The sequence below is a fragment of the Eulemur rufifrons genome, chromosome 10 (genome assembly GCF_041146395.1).
Source record: "Eulemur rufifrons isolate Redbay chromosome 10, OSU_ERuf_1, whole genome shotgun sequence".
Classification (NCBI taxonomy): Eukaryota; Metazoa; Chordata; class Mammalia; order Primates; family Lemuridae; genus Eulemur; species Eulemur rufifrons.
Genome location: NC_090992.1, coordinates 1,533,161 through 1,554,222, shown reverse-complemented (window position 1 = coordinate 1,554,222; position 21,062 = coordinate 1,533,161). Strand labels below are relative to the sequence as shown.

At 49.1% G+C, this 21,062-nt stretch overlaps 4 protein-coding genes across 5 annotated transcripts in view; 2 read left to right on the top strand and 2 right to left on the bottom strand.

Annotated features, from left to right (window-relative positions):
• The window catches only part of AFF4 (ALF transcription elongation factor 4), a 57,923-nt gene extending 49,709 nt beyond the window's left edge, over positions 1-8,214 (top strand). For both annotated transcript variants that reach the window (XM_069483613.1, XM_069483614.1), the window contains one exon: positions 1,740-8,214. In XM_069483613.1, the coding sequence (XP_069339714.1) occupies positions 1,740-1,867 (128 nt within the window). In that variant the 3' untranslated portion in view covers positions 1,868-8,214. The remainder of the gene's footprint in view (positions 1-1,739) is intronic.
• On the bottom strand, positions 8,196-9,055 carry LEAP2 (liver enriched antimicrobial peptide 2). The gene is made up of 3 exons (XM_069483615.1): positions 8,959-9,055; positions 8,640-8,779; positions 8,196-8,351 (listed from the first exon to the last, which is right to left on the bottom strand). The coding sequence occupies exons 1-3, from the start codon at positions 9,013-9,015 to the stop codon at positions 8,315-8,317; spliced, it is 234 nt and encodes a 77-aa protein (XP_069339716.1). The 5' UTR covers positions 9,016-9,055; the 3' UTR covers positions 8,196-8,314.
• Positions 9,056-14,164: 5,109 nt separating this feature from the next.
• UQCRQ (ubiquinol-cytochrome c reductase complex III subunit VII) lies at positions 14,165-15,403 on the bottom strand. Its single transcript, XM_069484044.1, has 3 exons — positions 15,326-15,403; positions 15,023-15,189; positions 14,165-14,370 (listed from the first exon to the last, which is right to left on the bottom strand). The coding sequence occupies exons 2-3, from the start codon at positions 15,174-15,176 to the stop codon at positions 14,276-14,278; spliced, it is 249 nt and encodes an 82-aa protein (XP_069340145.1). The 5' UTR covers positions 15,177-15,189; positions 15,326-15,403; the 3' UTR covers positions 14,165-14,275.
• A 1,447-nt stretch (positions 15,404-16,850) lies between these two features.
• GDF9 (growth differentiation factor 9) lies at positions 16,851-20,959 on the top strand. The gene is made up of 2 exons (XM_069484043.1): positions 16,851-17,996; positions 19,712-20,959. Exons 1-2 carry the CDS (start codon positions 17,600-17,602, stop codon positions 20,638-20,640), a joined length of 1,326 nt encoding a protein of 441 aa, XP_069340144.1. The 5' UTR covers positions 16,851-17,599; the 3' UTR covers positions 20,641-20,959.
• The last annotated feature ends 103 nt before the right edge of the window (positions 20,960-21,062 follow it).

The window sequence follows — 21,062 nt, the reverse complement described above, 5'->3', positions numbered from 1 at the left end:
CTACCAAAGTTAATAACTCCTTTATATTATCTATATTCTACCATCACATTTCTCCTATTGTGTCAAATATCTTTTTTTTTCAAATAGTTGGATTTATTTCAAGCAGGATCCAAGCAAGGTCTACACGTTCAGTTTCATTGATAAGTTTCTTAAGTGTCACCCCCTCCTTTCATTTCTTTTTTTTTTTGGCCATGCCATTGATTTTGAGGAGAACCTGGGCGATAGAATGTCATATTCTGGATTTGACTGATTACTTCCTCATGGTGTCAGTTGTTCTTCTGTCCCCCTTATTTTCTTATGCTGATAGTTACATCTTGAGACCCAGTTCGATTCAAGTTCAGTATTGTAGGTAAGAGTGTCTTCCAGGCGGTGCTCTCTGTTTCCCGTGGCACCCTGTTAGGGGCATGTAGTGATTATCCCTCTTTGGTGACACCAGGTTTGCTCGGCAGATTCAGTCAGGGAGTATCGGCCTGATGGGTTTGATGTAAGATTCCCTATGACACTTTCACTTACGCATCCATTGGTGACGAGTACCTGCGTCCATTATTATATCAGGAAATAGAAAATCTGTCAGGAATTTTCTATTCTGACATTCCTTCTGCATTTAATAGCTGGAATTTTGTAAAGAAGAGCCTTCTCTCCTCAAGTGTTTGGTTATTTCCTCCTTTGTTTGCATAGCCTGAAACCTTTATCATGAGAATGACCCTTTTTTCTCTGCACATCTAAAAACCCTCTTCTTAGTCCTTCATCGCTCTATCTGCTCCCCAAATTACACTGGGATCAAATCTTAGGGTATTGTTTCCCCTCCTCTACTCAGGGCTAGAGCCTTTCACATGTACACCAGCCTATATCTGTTCACATAGGAGGAATCCTTTTATTTCTCTCTCTTAAATTTTTAAACTACTGTCATGGGATTTAGTTTATCGGTGGTGCATGGCATATGATTATAGCTGAAAGGTTGGGCACTGGCTGGCTGTCATAAATATCTAACCTCACAGGGGCTGTTGTGGGAAACATGCAAAGAACATCTTCCCTTTTGTATCACTTGCTTCTTATACAAAAAGAATACACAAAATGTTTTGAGGATCAAATAGTACATTGTGGCACTAGGTCTTCATTTTAATGATGTTAATGGAGGCCGGGCACGGTGGCTCACGCCTGTAATCCTAGTACTCTGGGAGACCGAGGAGGGAGGATCGTTTGAGCTCAGGAGTTCGAGACCAGCCTGAGCAAGAGCGAGACCCCATCTCTACTAAAAATAGAAAGAAATTAGCTGGACAACTAAAAATATAGAGAAAAAATTAGCTGGGCATGGTGGCACATGCCTGTAGTCCCAGCTACTCGGGAGGCTGAGGCAGAAGGATTGCTGGAGCCCAGGAGTTTGAGGTTGCTGTGAGTGAGGCTGATGCCACGGCACTCTAGCCTGGGCAACACAGTGAGACTCTGTATCAAAAAAAAAAAAAAAAAAAAAAAAAAGATGTTAATGGCATAATGAGAATTTATAATTTCCATCAATGGAATTCTTGTTCATACATTCTGTTTAAATGTTGAATGACTTAGGGAATAAATATAACTTGAGAGACTGTGGAGGATTTGTTCTAAAACATGGACAGTAATCATGTCAGTGTGGGAGGGAGTGTTTTTTACTTCATATGAATGCTATACAGTCTATACTCAAAATTTTAGAGCAGTGATTCAAAAGAATATGCATCATTTAACAAATATTTTTGGTTTTCTAGAATTCTTTGCTGAACTGGATAAAGTAATGGGCCCTCTCATCTTTAATGCGAGCATTATGACAGATCTAGTTCGTTACACCCGACAAGGACTGCACTGGCTTCGCCAGGATGCCAAGTTGGTATCTTGAACTGAACACATTCTCGTTGCCTCTGATTTTCTCCACAACACTGTGTCACACCACGAAGGAAAACTGCCATACCACGCCACCTAGTCGACACTAAGAATGAGGAATGGTTTTCTCCTCCTTGGTTAATGTCTCGTGTCAATTGGCCCCTTTAATATTCCCAATGTGAAAAATTATTTAAATGCTTTTAAATCTGCAGCACATTGATAAGATGGTTTCAATGATCTATAATAAGATTGAAATACCAGTTGCAATTCATAACTAATCAATTGAAATTCTATTTATTTTAATTTTTTTAAGTTCCCAGATTGGGGCTAGTTTAAAACTTAGTTATTTCTGCCTATAAATTTACTTTGTTGAATATTTAGCATAAATTTAAAGTAGGCCTTTTTATTTATATACTGTGGGAGCTTTGTTACCTAATAATGTCTTTGTGGTAGCTCTTATAAGAGTAAGAATTGGTTCACCTAAAATAAGGACATATTCCTTCTACACCTACTACCTGATATTATTTGAAATCTTAACTACAATTTTATTATTGTAGTCTTTATGGTTAGTATTAAGGATATTCTTCTACACGTGAAAAATCACTTATATATATGAGAAGATTGCATTCTACATGGATGTAAAATGAAATGTGATTTGGTATGCATTGTTTCAGAAACTGTGACTGTGTTAACACTACAGCACTCACAAGGTGACTATAATTTGCATTCAATGCGTTACAAAAGAGGGCAGGCAAACTGTGTAGAAGACGCATGTCATGTTGAATGGTTTCATAAAAGGACAATCTTGAACTGTATGGATTTTATTAAAACCATGTTTTGTTTTTTAAGAAATGGGATGTCGCTATGTTGCCCAGGCTGGTCTTGAACTCCTGGGCTCAAGCGAACCTCCCGCCTCAGCCTCCCGAGTAGCTGGGACTACAGGTGTGCACACTGTGCCCAGTTCACGTGTCCCCTTTTGTTGCTAATCATGTGACACTTAATTTAAACAGAATAAGTTACTGTAGAAAAAAGGATGATCCAGCTCCCGAGGGTTGCTGCCTGTGTCTCTTTAATTGACAATGTTTGAAAGTTAAAACCTTTTTTAGATCTTTGTTTTCCTCATCCTGGATTGCGATGCTCTGATGTGAGCATGCAGTGACCCGCGCAGAAGTGGGCTAGAGCCTCGCTGGTCTAATGCCTGCTGTAGGGATGATGGATTTCTCCTTTTTAAGCCTCTCTTGTATTTATTCCTTTTGTATTAAGAAGGCCCTCATCCATGATATATGTTTCTGATGGAATCAGAAAATTCACACTAGAAAAATACCGAACTTGGTTTAATGTGAGCTCTCTTGGGAAGGGGAGGGGAGCAGGGGTAGAGCTTAAGAAGCCAGCTCTGTAAGAGTTGTATATCAAAGTACCTTTCCCTACAAGGTGCATACAGGAGTCAAAGGTAAGACGTTTACCCTCTACACTTTGTTTTTTAATGCCCCTATCATGTTTGGTGTGCCTTAAATCTTACCTTCAAATGAAGACTCTATGGATTGTTTACAGATGAAGTTTTACACTAGGACCAGATCGTCCATAACTGGTTGGTCTTCTACAGTAATAATGTTAAACTCTCTTCCTTTTAAATCTTCCTTTAGGATTACATAAAGATTAATACTTTCAGAAAAGCTAATGCTTTGGTACATGACTTAGTCTAACCAATTGGGCAATGCTGCTTCAGAAAACAATTTATCCTTCTCCCCATTCAAAAATAAACCCATCCAATCAGAAAACAAAGAGACGGCCCTACTGTTTGTAGGTGATTGCTCAGGCTTGAAGTGGGAGAGGGGGAAGAAGGGGTAGAAAAGCGCCAAGTCCAGTGGTGCGGTGAATCCTTTGTGTCGGAGTCTTTTCACACTTCCTTCTGCAGCCGGTGTGCTGTCCTTGTCCTGTGGCCTCGTATTTATAGAGCTTCGTAACTGTTTTTGTACCTCAAGTTGTTTCTACATATCATTGAAGATTGAGACCTACAAATTATGTTGAATTTAACCTTTTTCCCTTGGATAAATTGCCTCTGATATCTTTTTAATTTAATCTTAGTGTGTTCTAGAAATAGTTTTCCTTAAGAGGCAACTTCTCAGTGATCGTGATAGCTATTCAGTAGAAGTAACTGTTGTTAAGCAAGTACGTGTGTGTCCTGTCCTCTGATTTCTCTGACTCTGATTCCTTAATTTGCAGTGATGTCTTAGAAATGGAAACAGTATCCTCTGGACTCTTAGACTCAGCGACAGCCAGTGGGGCACCTCTGGGTTCTGGTGTGTTCTAGTCTCTGTCCTGAAAGGCAGCAGGAGCATCTCTGGGTCACACTGGTACTTGGTTAAGGCGGAGTTTCCTGCGTGTTTTTGGTGCTGCTCTGTAAGATATTTCTCTTTAAACCGGTGTTAATTCTTGGAGAATGAATTTTTTAAGCTTTTCATTGTGGAGGGTTTTTCCCACAACATAGTAAGGGGCGGTGGATGAAAGCCCTGTTCTAAACAACTGAATTTTCAGTGTCAAAGCTGTGGAAATGCCACTCCCTCTCCTCATCTGTCCCCTAGATGCTCTGTGTCGTGTCTGCTCCAGCACAGACTTCGGACTCCTCCACAGGTGACCATTCCCCCCTCCTCAGTCGGCATCCTCAGCGTTTTCTAACCATTTAAAACTGAATTTGACAAGTGGCTAAAATCTTAACTTAGTCTGAGACTTGTACTTACTATATAGTTAATTACAGAAATAGCAACTGTTCTAACAATTACTCTGTTGCCTGCTCTTTACGACCACACTTGTGTGCCAGGAGGCAGCGTCCTGCACATTGGACTCCACAGGCAACCAGCGGCCCCACGGTGGTGGGTGAGGTTGTCCCAGTGGTCTCACCTGGGCTGGGCTGCGGGGGCGCCCCCGCCAGGTGATGCCGGCTCTCACAGCGCAGCCCCGGGTCCAGTCTGGCTGGAGAGCATCCGGCCCACTCCTGGCCTCAGCGCCCCCTTTTCTGGGCAAGTAGCCAAGAAGTGACTCCACAGGCAGTGAGCACTTCAGATAAATTTACAGCTGTAGCTGCCGGAGAGTGGGCCAGGCTGACCCCACTGAGTTAACCCCCAGTGTCGTGTGCGCGCGCCCACACACGCCTGTGTCGTGTGCGCGCGCCCACACACGCCTGTGCTGCTGGGGGCTCTTGCACCGGTGGGTCCGTGGGCGTCTGGGCTGCACTTTGAGTGTCACGCTTGTGGCTTTACTAGATTCACTGTTTTCTTAAAATTGTTGTTCGTTTCTTTTCATTCAGGGTTTAAGCAGCTAGATCAGACAGCATCATTTTGTATTTAATGACAGAAACTTTGGTACATTAACTTAGTGAACGAGCTAAGTTGAAGCAAGAGCCTGCGAAAGGCGCCCGATGGAAGTGGAAAGGCTGGCTCCGGAGGCCAGGGCCCTGGAGTTGCGGGGCAGCCAGTGCCTGTTCCGGTCAGTGATGCCCGGTGATGCAGAGGAGGGTACGCTGGGCACTCTCTGGGTGTGAGCGTTTGCAGCTTTGGACCTTAGAATTATGTACACATACACACTTTATATATATGTATGTATGTATGAAAACATGAACTTAGTTTGTCAAAAATGTGTGTGTTTAGTATTTTAGCTTAGTGCAACTATTTCCACATTATTTATTAAATTGATCTAAGACACTTTGTTGTTGACACCTTGAACGTTAATGTTCAGGGGTGCAATGTGTATTCCCTTAGATTGTTAAACCTTAATTACTATGATTTGTAGTAAAATAACTTTAAAGTATATTTGAGCCCTTCTGTAGTGTAATAGGGCTCTTACAGGGTGGGAAGGATTTTAATTTTCCAGTTGCTAATTGAACAAAGTGGCCTCATTGTGTATTTTGATTTATAGGAGTTTGTGTCTGGGTTCCAGGAACATCTACTGGGGATGATGTTTCTTAAAAACCCTGAGTAACTGGGGAGCCAGGGCGTTTCCCGTCTGTGCAGGCTCCTGTAACTCACATTCCCTGATACACGGAACACAGGCTTCCTTCTAGCTTTCTGTATCAGTGTGTCGGAGAGGCAGACTTCCTTCCAGTGATAATGCTGTACGTCTAGGGTTGCTATTCAGTAAAGTCAATTAAAGAGCTAATTATTGAATGGCTTGTAACATGTAGTGACAAAAGACCAAATTCTTCATGTTTGTGAGCATATCTTCACTTGTTTGCTAATGGAGAAATTCATTTTAAACTTCTAGACCCTAAAGCCAAGCTAGCAAATGACAGGAAATAAATTCTCAGTAGTTGGTAAGGTGAATGCTAATCTTGCTAAACTCCTATTCACATGAAACCCTGTGGTTAATTAAAAAGAACTTGCTATCTCCAGAAAAGGGAGAAAGAGTAACAGCCCCCTAATGGAATTTGGTCCCAGGATGGGGTGTTGCAGGTACGTCTGCAGCCAGCCTTAGCCATCTGTAAGCGTCGTGCAGTAGCAGCCTCATGGTCACCACGCCAGGAAGTTGACTTTCAGGAACCTCAGCATCGGCTTCTCCTTGCCACCATTGCTCAGCTAAGTGTAACTTTTGCTGTTCTTAAAACAAAAACAAAAAACAAAGCTTTCTAAATGAATGTGGAAAAGCTCCTACCCGGAAATTCTAGTAATATTTAGTTTTGACCTCTTACTGCTTCTATGTGGGGTTTCTGTTCAGCTTTTAACCATTGGGATTTTCTACCTGCCGTGTTCCTCTCTGGAAAATACCTATTTGGAAATGCTGCCTTTCAGATCAACGCCATGATTCTCCATGCTTGTTGGGTTCGTTGTTGCTGTTCAAGAAGTGTCCCCATGTTCCACCTGCATGCACACACCTGGCAGGTCACTGACGTTGCATTCAGCAGTGCTGGGGGGCTCACCAACCGAGCTGGCCCGGCCGGCAGTGCCCGGACAGGCACCACCCTTGCAGGCCAGCGGTGTGCTTGGTAAGCACAGTTAGGAAAATTTCTATCTAATAGCCTCCGTTTCGAATGGTTTTAGGAAATTTTGTATATGGAGGATGGAAATACTTATATATTTATTGAAAATCCTTTTATCTTATTTGACATTAAAATTGTTTGGTAGATAATGGTTTGATGCTTGGGGAGGGTTTTGGAGGGAAGGTAAAGCCGCCAATCAACTAGAAGCCTGTTGGCTCTGCGGAAAGGTGCTGCTCGCGACTGATGGGTGCCCTTGCTTTGTGCATGGTCCAGAGCTTTGGTTCACATTTCTTTTCCCCAGAATATTTAGGCATCTGACATTTTTCAACCAAAATTTCAATTATATACTGTGATTTTTATTTGTTGCAATATATTAAAATTTCAGAGGTACTTTGGGGTTCAAAAGCTAGGATTTCTCAGTCAGTACGTGCATTTCTCATAATAAAGCTGTTAATGGTGAGCAAAGTATTATATACTAACTAGATTTTTCCACATCTGTATAGTATATTATATGTATTTTGTGGTATTGAAATTATAGAAAGTTTAGAGTGTCAAACATGCGTTTAATGTGTATTTTTAAACAAATTTATGGCAATTAAAATATTTGGAGACAAGGGTATCACATTTCAATTTGTAAAGATCTTTTTAACTCTACTGTGTCATTAAGATGCTTTGTATAATGCCAAACCATAGCTGGAGAAACTAAGTTTAATAAATATCAAATAGATTTTCTGTATTAAAGTTTATAAACACTGTGCTCTCTACACTTCTTCAACTCCTACTTTGCCCTTTTTCGTACAACTCCTGTTTTGTGTCTGAGGGTCCAGTAGTACTCTTCTTTAAAAGTCTGGTCCCACCAGCCCAGGTCTCGTTTTCGGGCTACGGAAATTCCGAACTCGCTGGCCAGGGGTCCTTGTGCATATGTCAGAATTTGCCCTGCTCCAACAGAGATCTCAAATCCGCACTGGTGTTCGTGGGGGCTTCAGCCTTTATGGTTTTACCAAACTAGATTTTTTCCAGGTCTGCCTTAGGTTTAGACAGTCACAGACAAAGGGGCACGTCAGTAGGGGCCAGGTGCCAACCTCGTCCATCTTAGGAACTGGCCCAGGCCGATTGCGCAGCTGTTGCCAAACTCCCTCTCCCCACACTTTCCAGATTGAGGCGCTAACACAGCATTATTGGGCAATGCTGGTTTTGTCTATAATGTACAGAGTGAACCCTTCCCCTCAAAGCTTGATCCCAGACTGCTAAAATTTTAATTTGAGACATTTAATAATATCCATAGAAAAATAAACTCTAAATTGACAGGTTTAGTTACGCTTATCCACATATCAACATTCTAAGAAGAAATGGAGACTTATTTAAAGCATACGTCTGTCTTTAAATATTAAAAACACAAGATTGCTTCACTTAGGGGTCTCCGGGCAAAGTGCAGTTGATCAACGTTCCATAGAACGGAGCATTGTCGCGGGCGCTGCTGTGGTGGTGTGTGCGTCATTCCTGGGCCACGCTGAGGGAGCAGCGTCTCTTTCTAGGGGAAGAGAAAAGGGGGTTTTAATGGGGTCTGGGAGCGGCCAGGGCCACCTGGGCTGCGTTTCCTTCTCTGCTTGATCTGCCCAGTCTCGGGGAAAACCAAAGAAAAGCACCGTTCTTCGTGGTCCCCGCGTGGAGCTGTTCTTGGCTCTTAACCGCTGGGGATCCTCCGCGGAGCCGCCAGCCTGCGACAGGCCTCCCCGTCCCGCCCCACCCCGAGGTCTGCGTCCCCTCCCTCCTGCCCGGCTCCCCAGGGCTCTGGGCGCTGCGCCAGGGCTGCGGGTACCTGCACAGCCTGGTGATGCACTCAGACTCGTCCCGGCAGGAGGCTCCGATGGGCCTGAGGGAAACACCTCTCCAAAATGGGGTCATTCTCCGTGGCCTTCTTTTCACTGGACTCAGCTCTGGTATTGGGTTTCCTTCTACCTGTAGGGCCAAGACGGATTCACCCCGGATAAGGCAGAGTTGACAGCGTGCTCACCCGGGTGAGTGCTCATTCCCAGGTGCTGCAGACTCAGCACAGGAACATTCCTGCAACCGAGTCGCGCCTCAGGCTCCACTTACAGCCCCGCCAGCCCCCCAGGCCCACGCACGGCCGCCCTTACCTGGCCCAGCAGCAGCAGGCAAACCATGAGCACCGCGCAGAGCTTGAGGTGCCACATCTTGAGCGAGGGAGGGTGATGGAGCCTCAGAGGCAGGGCCAGTTCCCGGCTCCGTTTATAAACTGGCACCACCTCTTGCGTGGCTGCCAGGTGAGATGGGGGCAAAGTTTATGTTTGTCATCAGGGTGGATTTAATAAGTTAATGTCTACCAGAGAAGCGAGTTCAGCGGCCGCCCTTCAGGCCCGTTGTGTTTGCTGATCCCCCCTCTGGACTTGGAGTGACTGTGCTGCTGGCCGGGGCCTTTTCAGCCATTTTGCCATAAGTCAGCACTGACCCCCTCCCCTGAAGGCCACGTGAACCCACGGAGGGAGGCCAGGCAACTGGCCACATTTCTATTCCAAAATAGCTCAGTGAGATCACGCTAATAAAAATAGAATTCTAACAAGGAAGTCTTCAGAAATACCGTTGACCTCTTTCAGCCTTGTGTGGGAAGAAGCTGATCAGCTGGTTAAGGCCCTTACCCTCCTGCGGGAGGATGCTTCCCCAGACTGTCCCCAGCACCCAGGTCTGCACTCGCACAGAGGGACAGTCCCCCTGGTTATCCGCACCTGTCTGTCACCCCCAGCTGTGGAAAACTCACCGTCTGCCCTGGCTGCCCTCTCACAGGGCAAGGGCCATCAGGACCGATGGGGGACTCACCCGAGTCGCAGGCGAATTGAATGAATGATTCTAGGTTGGCTTTTGCTTCTTGTGTCAGTGGGGAGGTGGCAGGATCTCCTAAATTAGTGGGAGAGCTTAGGACTTAGGGAGCCCTCAATAGTGACAGTATTATAAATAATAAACAGGGCTGTCTTCCCAGTAGTTGAGTGGGACCTTATCAGAGCCTTTCCTTCCACACCCTCAGGGGACCAAGCACAGGGCTGAGATGTCTTCAAAGCGCCAAACATTCATCTGTTTAGGTGGCAATTACTGCAGATTTCCAGACCAAGGGAGGACATGTACCTACACCATGAGTAGTTATAAGTACTCATTAAATGACATGGGCATTTTAATAAGTTTGAGGGGAAAGGTATGACTTTTGAGTAAGGGGATTCATGGGACTTTAGTCTTCCTGTCACCTGGAAGGATGATAAGCCAATCAGATGCCTCTGTGCCTGGCGCCTCCCTGACAACGTGGCTGACGCCTCGTCCCGAGGCCCTTCTCACCACAGGTTGGACGCTGGGTAAGAGCCTCCTGCTCCTTTCCCTCAGGGACAGTGGATGGGACGCTGAAGGTGGGGCAGGGCGGTCGCCAGTCCCCGCCAGGCAAGTGGGGGGCTTCTTGCCAAGGCAGAGGGGGATGGTGTGACGGACCTCGGAGCTGGGGCTGTGCAGATGTGACCCCACAGAACTGACTGTCCTGGCTCTAGTCCTCTCAGGACCGTGGAGTCAGGCCTGGAGGGGGACACTACTCACTGATGGCACTTTGGGAACACTGAGAAGAGACCTGTAACGTATACCAAGCCCAACTAACCAGTCCTGCATGTTCCAGCCCCGTTAGCTGCTCTGCCCCTTCGCCCCTGAGCTTGGGTACTGGACGGTCCGGGTAGGGGCCTAACCGGGAAATTTGCAGGGTCGGGGAGAGGCTATGCCGTGACCTTGTGAACATTGGGTAAGAACACAGACGCGATTAGATAAGCAAAAGACTTAACGACGTGATGTCCGGGAGCCAGCTGGGTCTGTGGACTCCGTGCCAGCCTTCCTTAGCCAGCCTGGAATGACATGGCAGATGGGACTTGGAAACTGCTCCTCCAAAAGATGGGGACTTCTCGTCCTCCATTTCTGCCGTCGGGCACTCCAAGCAAAATCAGACTAGTCTTTTGTGTTAATTTGTAAAGCCAGTACCACGGTCAAGGAGGGAGCCTAAAGCCCTGGGCCCCACACCTGGGGGGAAGGAACCGTCCATCCGCACGGGCGCGAGGACGCTGCGGAGCCCTTTGCGGTCCAGCCCCTGTCTTCCCACCCCTCTCCCCAAAAGAAAAAGCCATTGGTTCTTGTCTGTGGAAGGAACCACTGTTAGGGAAAGTATTTCAGCGCATGTCTTCGTGAACTTTGTAGTTACTTCGTTTAAATTAAATATGGAGCAAGAATCAAACTTACAGAAGCAAAGCATCACCCAGGCAGCACTTAGCTAGACTGCCAGCAGTTGTCCCCAGCCATCCCACACTTTTTTTTTTTTTTTGAGACAGTCTCACTCTGTCAGCAGGGCTAGAGTGCCGTGGCGTCATCACAGCTCACCGCAACCTCAACCTCCTGGGCTCAAGCGAGGCCTCTTGCCTCAGCCTCCCTGGGACTACAGGCACAGGCCACCACCTGTGGCTAATTTTTTCTATTTTTAGTAGAGACAGGGTCTCGCTCTTGCTGAGGCTGGTCTGAGAGATCCTCCTGCCTCGGCCTCCCAGAGTGCTGGGATTACAGGCGTGAGCCACCGTGCCCGGCCATCCCATACTTCTTGATAAACTATAAAGGCCTATTCCTGAAATAAAAAAAAAAAAAGGTTCTCTGCAATTAAGCATTTTGCTGAATGAATAAACACATAACTACATGCTCCTTCCACCAGCAGCAAGACCTAAGCAGCCTTTAACAGTCCAGCTGTAGGAGAAAGAATGCTCGCTGGGAGGCAGGAGCTTGGAGTCTATGCCGTGCGACGGACCACAGGCCAGCCCTGCCCATCCTTGGGCTTTAGTCTCCTGTTCTATCACCGACATGGGAGTAGGTCTCAGGCCTCTCAGGCACTGACATTTGGGGGTTCAAATGATTAATTTACAAGAAGAAAATGAGACTGAAGCAGGTTTGATAGCTGAGAGCTTGGCAACTCTGGATACAACTCCCAGGGATTTTCTGCTTCTGAGTTAAGTGCCTAGGATGAAACGGGAGAAAGAGGGTGTAGATACACGAGCAGCTGTTTGAAACACATTCCAGGCAGAGATCATTAAGACTTGGCAGTAATTGGAAACTTTTTCGTTGTCCCTGAGCAGGAGGTGGCTAATGAAAGATGAAAGAGTCTGAAATGGAGAAACTTTTCCTGGTAAAATTTCAACAAAGGGTCAAAGTGTATTTACTTTTTTGCTGGCTGGAACTGGCAGACTTCGGGGCCTGCATCTTGGGGAACTATGGTGGCAAACTGAAGAGACAGCTCCTTTCGCCAGGCTCTGCAGCCCATAAGTAAGTCCTTCGTGGGCAGGAGCATGGGAGAATGAAGGGTGGGATGGAGCGCGGTTGTGCCACGGTAGCAGGTGAAGGAGCCACACCCAGGTGGACGGGTTTTAGGCTCTGAGGTCAATAGCTGTCCTGCCTTACAGGCTTACTCAGGTTCTCCTCTGCAGATTTCTGCAACTAGAATGGCCCCTACAACGATCCCAGATGCCGTATCATGTACGGGAGCACTGAGCCAGGACAACTCACGTGTTCCACACTTGCTGCCCCAGCAGCCCTGCTACACAGGTGCCACCAGCCCCCAGGCTTGAAGAAGGAAGCCCCTTGATGAGAGCCAGGCTTAAATCAGCCTTTAATTCTAGCCACAGAAGCTCAGCACATCAAAGGGCTTGCAGCAGTCTTCTCAGTAGAGCTCTCCTGGAGTAGAAAGGATTCAGATCAACAGGCTCAATGCCTAGAATGAGCTGAGAAAGGGTGTTTGATTCTCTTGAGCCGGCGTCTCCAAAGGAGTCAAACCAGGGAGAAATAGCGTAAGGGTAAAACACAACCGGGAAGATGAGAGTGGCGGCGACCTGCCTAGGAAGCTTGGAGCAAAGAGCAGAAAGACCCTGAGAAAGACAAGGGCCTGTCAAAGCAGTGGTCCTCCCCTGGCCTGTGAACCTTTGGAAGCTGTGCAAGGTAAGGATGGGTCCAGTTTCCATCAGATTCTCAGAGGACTCTATGACCCAAATATGTCACAAGACCTGGGAATAAATCTGGACAAAGAGGCAAACAGGAAAATTGGACTGTCTACAGGGAGAGGTGGGGAGTTTTCCTCAGACCACAGCCCTCTCTTAAGCCTGTCCCACCTTGCTAGACACACAGCACTCATTTCACCACCCCCACAACCCAAGAACTCTGTGTTAACATTTCTATTCCATGGACGAGAAACTTAGGGCTCAAGAATGCTGGTTTCTTGCCTGTGTCACAGTGAGGATGTGACAGTTCAAGGGAATGGGCCCAAGATTATCAAACTCAGCACCTCCCTCCCCACCACCCAGCCTCAAAATTAATGCAATTTATCTTACAGATTTTTTTTTTGTTTTGAAGTATTGCACATTGGGACCTTAAGGACCACAGCAACCATTAGAAGTAAAGACACAGTGTGAGCCAGACACAAAGCTGCTAACAGGAAGTATCCTTAGCAGCAAGTGTTTAAAACTGGATCCCAGATTCCATCTCATGTCGTGCACAGGAGCACCAAGCTGTGACAACTCCCCACATCCCACAGCCTCAGTGTCCCGCCGCAGACGAGATCCCTGCCCCAAGCTTAGCCTCTGTAGGGGACTAAATTAAAATTGCCAACCACATCATCTCCGTGAAGGGGTTAACTTTTCTACTAAAAAGATAATCGAAAGGCTCTAGAGCAGACGTGAACTTTCTCGAAGGGCCAAAGGAAGTATTTGAGGCTATGGACCACATGTGGTTAAAACCATTGCTGGCTCCCTGGTAAGAAAACAACACTGCTGTGGAGCCCACGGGGGCCACCTCATCCCTGTGAGGCCGACTCGAGCTCTGCGGGGCAGGCGGCCTTCGGAGGAAAGGCAGCGGCCGCGTGCACACTTGGGCGCACGACTCCACCGTTCACTGCTGTGGGACTCTGGGCAAATTAACCTCTGTGCCTCTTTCCTCATCTGAAAAATGCGTATAATGATACCTCAGAGGTGGCTGTGAGGTTTAAAAGAGTGCGTTTGTGTGGCTAAGAAGAGTACCTGACACACAGTAATTACGACACAGTTACTGGGCTTTATTGTCACTGTGGGAGCAGAGGGCCACAGATCCGTCCTCCCCCTAGCCCAGGCCACCCACAGTGGCCGCAGCTACGTTCTGTACACTGGAGAACAAAGGGTGAGCTCTGCTCCTTCAAACCTCAGACTGGGGAAACTTCAGGACTCCCGCAGCGGAGGGGCGTCCTGAACTTAAACAACAAGTCACGCCAAGGATTCTGCTCACAAAAATGTACACTCACAACCGTGCTGCCCATACAAGTTTATTGTGTCTTCAAGACACTACAACGCAGACTCCTCTCCCGGAGAAGAACCTTCCAGATTTCAGAGACAGGGACCCACCATCCCGATGAGGTGCTCATTTGTCATTTTCATAGGCAGCTGGATTCTTCCTCTTGGATTTCTCGAACTCCTGGGTCCCCCATGTGTAGAGCAGGTAGGCCACTACAAATGCTGCAAAAATCAACAGTGCGAGTCAGCAGGGAGCGTGCGCCTAGGACACACGACAGAAAGAGACCCCGGTCCCCTTCCCTGACTCACACCGGGTCCGCCCTCCCGCCGCTCCCCAGTTCTCCAGAAACCACTTCTGAGCCGCAGGGTCAAGAAGGGCCACGTGACACACCCACGTGATCAAAACAGAGGGGTCCCCCATGAATACGTGTCGCCAACTCTTGCCCATCTCTCCCCTGCCGCATATTAAAATAATTTTTTAACGTAAACAATTGAGATAAAATTCACATGACATAAGCTCCATCTTAAAGTGTCCACTCAGTGGTTCTCGGCCCGTTCACGGGGCCCTGCAACTGCCGCCCCCGTCGGGTCACGCTAGAACCATCTCCCCGCCGACACGGAGCGGATACGGATGACCTCAGAGGAGACGCCGGAGTCGCCCGAGCGATCTGAGGCCAGTCATTTCCGTTCCGTGACTCAGTTTCCCCCGAAGACGGGGAGGGGGTTGTGACCGGCACAAGGCTGTCAGGAATATCCAGCGAGAAAGGCGTGCCCGGCAAGTCGCCAAGCGCCCGGCGAGGGGACCGCGGCTGCCGCCGCCGCCGCCGCCGCCGGAGGGAGCCCCGCCGCCCGCCCGCGCCAGGCCGGCACTCACGCGGCGCCACGCGAAGGGCGGACGCCTGGATGCGGCGCAGCACGTTGGGGATCCCCTTGGTGAAGTAGTGCGGGAAGGCGCGCTGCTCGAAGGGGGACAAGCTGTAGGTGATCACATGCCGCATCCGCGTCAGGTGCCCAAACTCGCGGCCCATCGTGGCGGCGGCCCTGCGGGACCGAGGGGCGGAGACGCGTCTGGCTCGCTTTGGGGTCCGCAACCCCAGGCCCGCCCCGGCGCGGCTCGCCCTCCCCGGCCCAGGCGGCGCCCCGCGCCCCCACCCACCGCCGGACCCCGCGCCCGCACCGGGGTCACCTCGCCCTCCTCGGTCCCGCGAGCACCGGCCTCCGTCCGTCACTTCCGGCAAGATCGGAAGCCGCTCTCGGAGGTCGTGAGATCGCTTCCGGGTGACACCATCGTCCTGTCGTCTGCGGGGGAGACGCCCTTGGCCCCCGTTCTGGAGAGAGGTGGCCTGGCCGGTGTCCCGCGGGTGGGCGGCGCCCTGGAGGCCCCGCCTGGTCTGGGCGCGGCCCGGCGGGGACGGCGCGGGCTTTGGGGACGGCGCGGGCTTTGGGGCGGGGCGGGACCCCCGCCTTTCCGGGGAGCCCCGCGCGGAGCTGAGCGGGGGCGCGCACGGCCCGCGCGTCCCCCCGGCGTGGAGCGCGCCCCGAGCCCCGACGCCGGCCACCCCCGGGCGACAGAACGCGAGGCTTTACTGGGTCTTGACCAGCAGCCGAAAGGGGGCTCGGTTATTCTCAGGCCATCGACGACGCCAGCACCAAAGTCGGGGACACAGACCTAAGGCTGCTCTTGGCAGCCTCCGTGTTAGAATCCACCGGCCGGCTGTGAGCCTTCCCGAGATCGGGTGCACACGTTTCCTCAGGTTCGGCCACGAACGTCATCACGTAATCGTCAAGCAATTGATTAATGCTGCGAGTGATCGAGTGATCGCAGGGGCAGAGGCCACCTCGGTAGCAGCCAGCTCCCGCCCCGGTGGCTGGCCCGGCGGGGGCGAGCCTCACTGCCCCCCGGTTCTTTCCGCGCCGGGGGACAGGCGAGGGGCGTCACGTGTGAGGCGTCGTTGTTTTCCCTGAAGTGCAATTCTGCGTGGAGACGCCGTCGTCCTGCTGCAGCTGGCTTTTCTGTCCCCATGCAGTGTCTGCACGGTTTAGTGGCACTGGGGGCCGCACGTAATCCGGGGCTCGCTCTGACTCAGCTCTGTGCGTGTCCCGTAGCGCTGCCCGCCAGCCGCAGAGCAGGGAGACCCGACGGGCCGTGAACTCAATAGTTTGCAAACATCCCTCAGTTTATCAGTCTGGGTACTGCATAAACTGGTTTTGTGTCGTGTACGACTACGGGTGTGGGTTGACTTGCTTCCAGCAAATAGTCTCCTTCGGTGGCTTTCATTTCAGTTTTTCCTGGTGTACCTTTGCCTCGTTTTTCTAAACTGTAGGTTGGTCCGAGTGCAGTGGTGTTTACAGCCAACTGATCACAATCAGTTACAGATTCCTTTGTTCCTTCTCCACTCCCACTGCTCCACTTGACCAGCCTTAAAAAAAAAAAAAAATATATATATATATATATATATACACACACACACACATACATATGTATATGTAATATCTGGCCTGGCCTCAGCTCCAAGGCAAGAACATAAATACTTGTAACAGGTAAGGACAAAATACCATAGCGAGTTCTACCACCATTTGGGTGATTAATAAAAAATAAAGCATTCATTTATTTTATAGCACCAGCAAACATCTCAAAACCTTTCAACCAAAGTATATCTAGATAAGTATATAGACCAAAGTAAGGAAATCATGGTATTATATTTTTAGCCAAGGTTAAAGACAATGTCCTCTTCTTTCAAGCAGATTGCAAATACAATTGCAATATTCCAAGTACATAGTCTATATTAAGCCACCTGGGAGGACTTAGCTAACCTAACAGTTCTCTGCTCTCTGGAATTTCTATGCAATTGTGACTTTCTCTCGCTCTTCAAGTCAACATGGAGTAAGAAATTATTCTAAGCACCTGTAACTGGGAGAGGTGGTGAGGATGAATCAAGAGGAAGAGTAAACCTAATACCAAAAATTGCATACCAACATCTGAGTATCATCGTGAATAATTAGTGAGCTTTTCCACACGTCTTAGAAGTTCCAGCAAGCACCTAAGAAACATGTTAGGAATCCTAATTTCTCTCAAAAAAATCAGAGGTTTTATTTTAATATCATGCCTCAATTTCTCTTAGACTTTCAGCTACATAGCTAGTCTATTAGTATAATGATAATTTAACGGGTTTTAAGTAGATGCCTAGGGTGGGGAAAAGGTAGAGGTCATTCACTCCAAATGAATCTGTATCTAATGAGGGCAAATTGGCTAAATGGGGTGTTATCAGCTGTTTGATATAGAGCGGATAAAAATTACCTTCAGCTACGCATCCTTGAGGCCTGATGACAGAAGTGATGCTCGTCCACCCACACACCTAAAATTTATTTAAGAGACCAAGCCAGGGTCTTCCTGGCTTTTAGGAAGAAGACTGGCATGGGGAAATGTGTTCCTCCCTAGTTCTTACAAGCCATGGCACTTTCCAGCAAATTCCTCCTTTGGTTTTGCTGTTCTGCCTGGCTGTGTGTTCCTAGTAGTCTTGGTTCTCGGGCTTCTAGGGGAGAAGCTCAGATTGCAGCTCGTGCTGAGTTGGAATCTGAGGCTGAGCCTTGGTCCTCGCCGCGGCCTGCAGATGGGAGAGACGGGTCTGGCCTCCCTCCCCCTCTTCTCAAAGTCCTGTCTGATGGGCGAGGTGGGGCACCTAGGCTCCAGCCAGACTCCAGAGCCTTGCGCTACATGAAGAAGCTCTATAAGGCATATGCCACTAAGGACGGGATTCCCAAATCCAACGGAAGTCACCTCTACAATACTGTCCGGCTCTTCACCCCCTGTGCCCAGCACAAGCAGGCGCCTGGAGACCAGGTGACAGGTGTGTAGGAGAGCGGTTAACTGAGTGGGGGGGACGATAGAAGACGCTGCATTTGAGTTACAGAACGCAGCTGGGCTTAGCTCCTTGAGCTGCGCTGTATTTTGCGTGGTACTCAATGGCCAACTGAAGCAAATCTGCTGCTCAGTCTTACCGTTTCCTCCTAGTGCCGTCAGCGGCCAAGGTGGGCTAACGTGATAGAATTTCAAAGCTATGAGGGACTTAATGGCTTGGGAAGGCCGAGGCTCGAGGTTAACCTCTCTTTCCATTCCACCAAGCTGTTGGCTCAGAAATGTGCCTACAATATCTCTTACATTTATTGATGTGCTTTGTTAGTCAGCACATTTTCTCCTTGTTTGTTGCTTTCTGTGAGGGGAAAGCGTAAGTCCCCATGTGGAACAGTGGGTCCTTACAAGAACAAAGTGTTAGTCAACACTTTGACTCGGCAGCTTGGTGTCTTGTATGTGTGAGAGAGGACTCCGCTTTAAAAATCCTACACTCCCTAGCTTATGCCTTACAAATCATTATAGGCCGGGCGCAGTGGCTCACGCCTGTAATCCTAGCACTCTGGGAGGCCAAGGCAAGGGGATTGTTTGAGCTCAGGAGTTCGAGACCAGCCTGAGCAAGAGTGAGACCCCTGTCTCTACTAAAAATAGAAATAAATTACAGGGACAACTAAAATACATATATAGAAAAATTAGCCAGGCATGGTGGCGCATGTCTGTAGTCCCAGCTACTCAGGAGGCTGAAGCAGTAGGATCGCTTGAGCCCAGGAGTTGGAGGTTGCTGTGAGCTAGGCTGACGCCACGGGACTCTAGCTTGGGCAACAGAGCGAGACTCTGACTCAAAAAAAAATACATATATATATAAACAAATAAAAATAAAAAATCATAACCCAGCAGGGCAGGTGTGGCTGTGTAAAACCCTTCCTCCTTCCTCAATATCTTGTTTTATTATAGTAGGTTTACAGCATCTGTTTTCAATCTCAAATGTTCTAAATTAACTCGGACAATTAAGGTTTTTTAATTGACTTCATTCACCAGGGGTTAGAATGTCGTCTTAACAAGACTGATAAATGTTTTTTATGGTTTTCCCTTTAGAGTCTCTCGAAGAGAAAAATACTTTCCTTATTAGTTTCCTGTGTTTGGAGCAAATTATTAAGAATGAAACTTCAGGCCGGGCGCGGTGGCTCACGCCTGTGATCCTAGCACTCTGGGAGGCTGAGAGCGGAGGATCGCTTGAGCTCAGGAGTTCAAGACCAGCCTGAGCCAAGAGCAAGACCCTTGTCTCTACTAAAAATAGAGAAGTCAGCCAGGTGTGGTGGCACCTGTAGTCCAGCTAATAGGGAGGCTGAGGCAGGAGGATCGCTTCAGCCCAGGAGTTTGAGGTTGCTGTGAGCTACTATGATGCCACTGCACTCTAGCCAGGGTGACAGAGCGAAACTCTATCTCAAGAAAGAAAGAAACCTCAGAATACAATGATTCCTTGTTGCTTTAATTCACCACCAAATCTGTCTGACTTTCTGGAGGTAAAATGTACAGTGTGGTGCTGGGCATTAGTGATGTTCTTTTTATATGAACCCCCCTCCTCCTCTTGAGGACTGAGGAAGTAGGGGTGGGTGGGGAGAAAGGAGAAATACTATGAAGTGCTAATTCCTTGACGTCTTGTGATGTTTGATTCCTACTCAAGCTCAACTGGTGGATTGTTTTTCTTCCCAGGAGCGTTCCCGTCGGTGGACCTGCTGTTTAACCTGGATCGTGTTACTGCTGTGGAACACCCGCTCAAGTCAGTCTTGCTGTACACCGTCAACAACTCAGTTTCCTTTCCCTCTGCTGTTAGCTGTGCGTGCGACCTGGTGATAAAGGAGCCAAAGTCTTCTGGCACGAGTCTCCCTGGAGCTGCGCACTCCTTCACCTTTCACTCACGGTTTGAACTTGGCACGAAGCACAAATGGGTTGAGGTTGATGTGACCGCCGTCCTCCAGCCCCTGCTGGCCTCCAACAGGCAGATTCACATGGCGGCAAGTTTCACGTGCTCGAGAGCCGGGCGGCAGCGGGCCCCGGCCCGGGAGGGCCCGGCCGACGTGGCTGTGCCGGTGCCGCCCTCGCTGATCCTGTACCTGAACGACACAGGTGCCCGGGCGCGGCCCTCGCGGGGTCCTGCCCGGCCGAGCCGCCTGCCCGCCTGTCCCGGGGGGCAGGGGGCCGCCGCGGGTGGCAGATTTTCCCGGCACCGCAGAGGTCAGGAGCCCGCCGTGTCCGAGCTGAAGAAAGCCCCGGTTCCCGCCCCCCTCAACCTGAGCGAGTACTTGCGACAGTTCGCGTTTCCGCAGAACGAGTGCGAGCTCCACGACTTCAGACTCAGCTTCCGGCAGCTGAAGTGGGACACCTGGATCGTGGCCCCGCACAGGTACAACCCTCGGTTCTGCAAAGGGGACTGCCCGAAGGCCGCGGGCCACCGCTACGGCTCCCGGGCCCACACCACGGTGCAGAACATCATCCACGAGACGCTCGACCCCTCGGTGCCCAGGCCCTCGTGCGTGCCGGCCGAGTACGGCCCCCTGAGCCTGCTGACCGTCGAGCCCGACGGCTCCGTTGCCTATAAAGAGTACGAAGACATGATAGCGACCAAGTGCACCTGTCGTTAACAAAGCGCGCTCCCAACTGCGACAGAGCCAGTGTCGCGTGCCTGTCCGCGCCTGCAGGAGGAAGCTCCCCGTGTCCCATCTCGGTCAAATGCAGCGCGGGTGGCACAGGACGGGCCTGCGTAGGTGAGCACGCGCTGTGACAGCTCTCCGCGCAGAGGGATGACGGCAGCTGTTGCCCTGAACCTTTATTGCCATTACTTTGGGTAGCTTGGAATTTTTTTCCCTGGCCTCTTTTTCAGAGGAATCTTATTCTTGATGGAAAAAAATTCTTAGCATAAATCTTAGAATTGTAGCTATAAATAGACAATTCAGAGCACTATAGTCTTATTTAAAGAAAGAATAAATTCTTATCGATTGCATGAGTTTTTTGTGTGTGTTTTTTTTTATTAAAGATTGCTTTAAATGATTATTTGGGGGAGAGA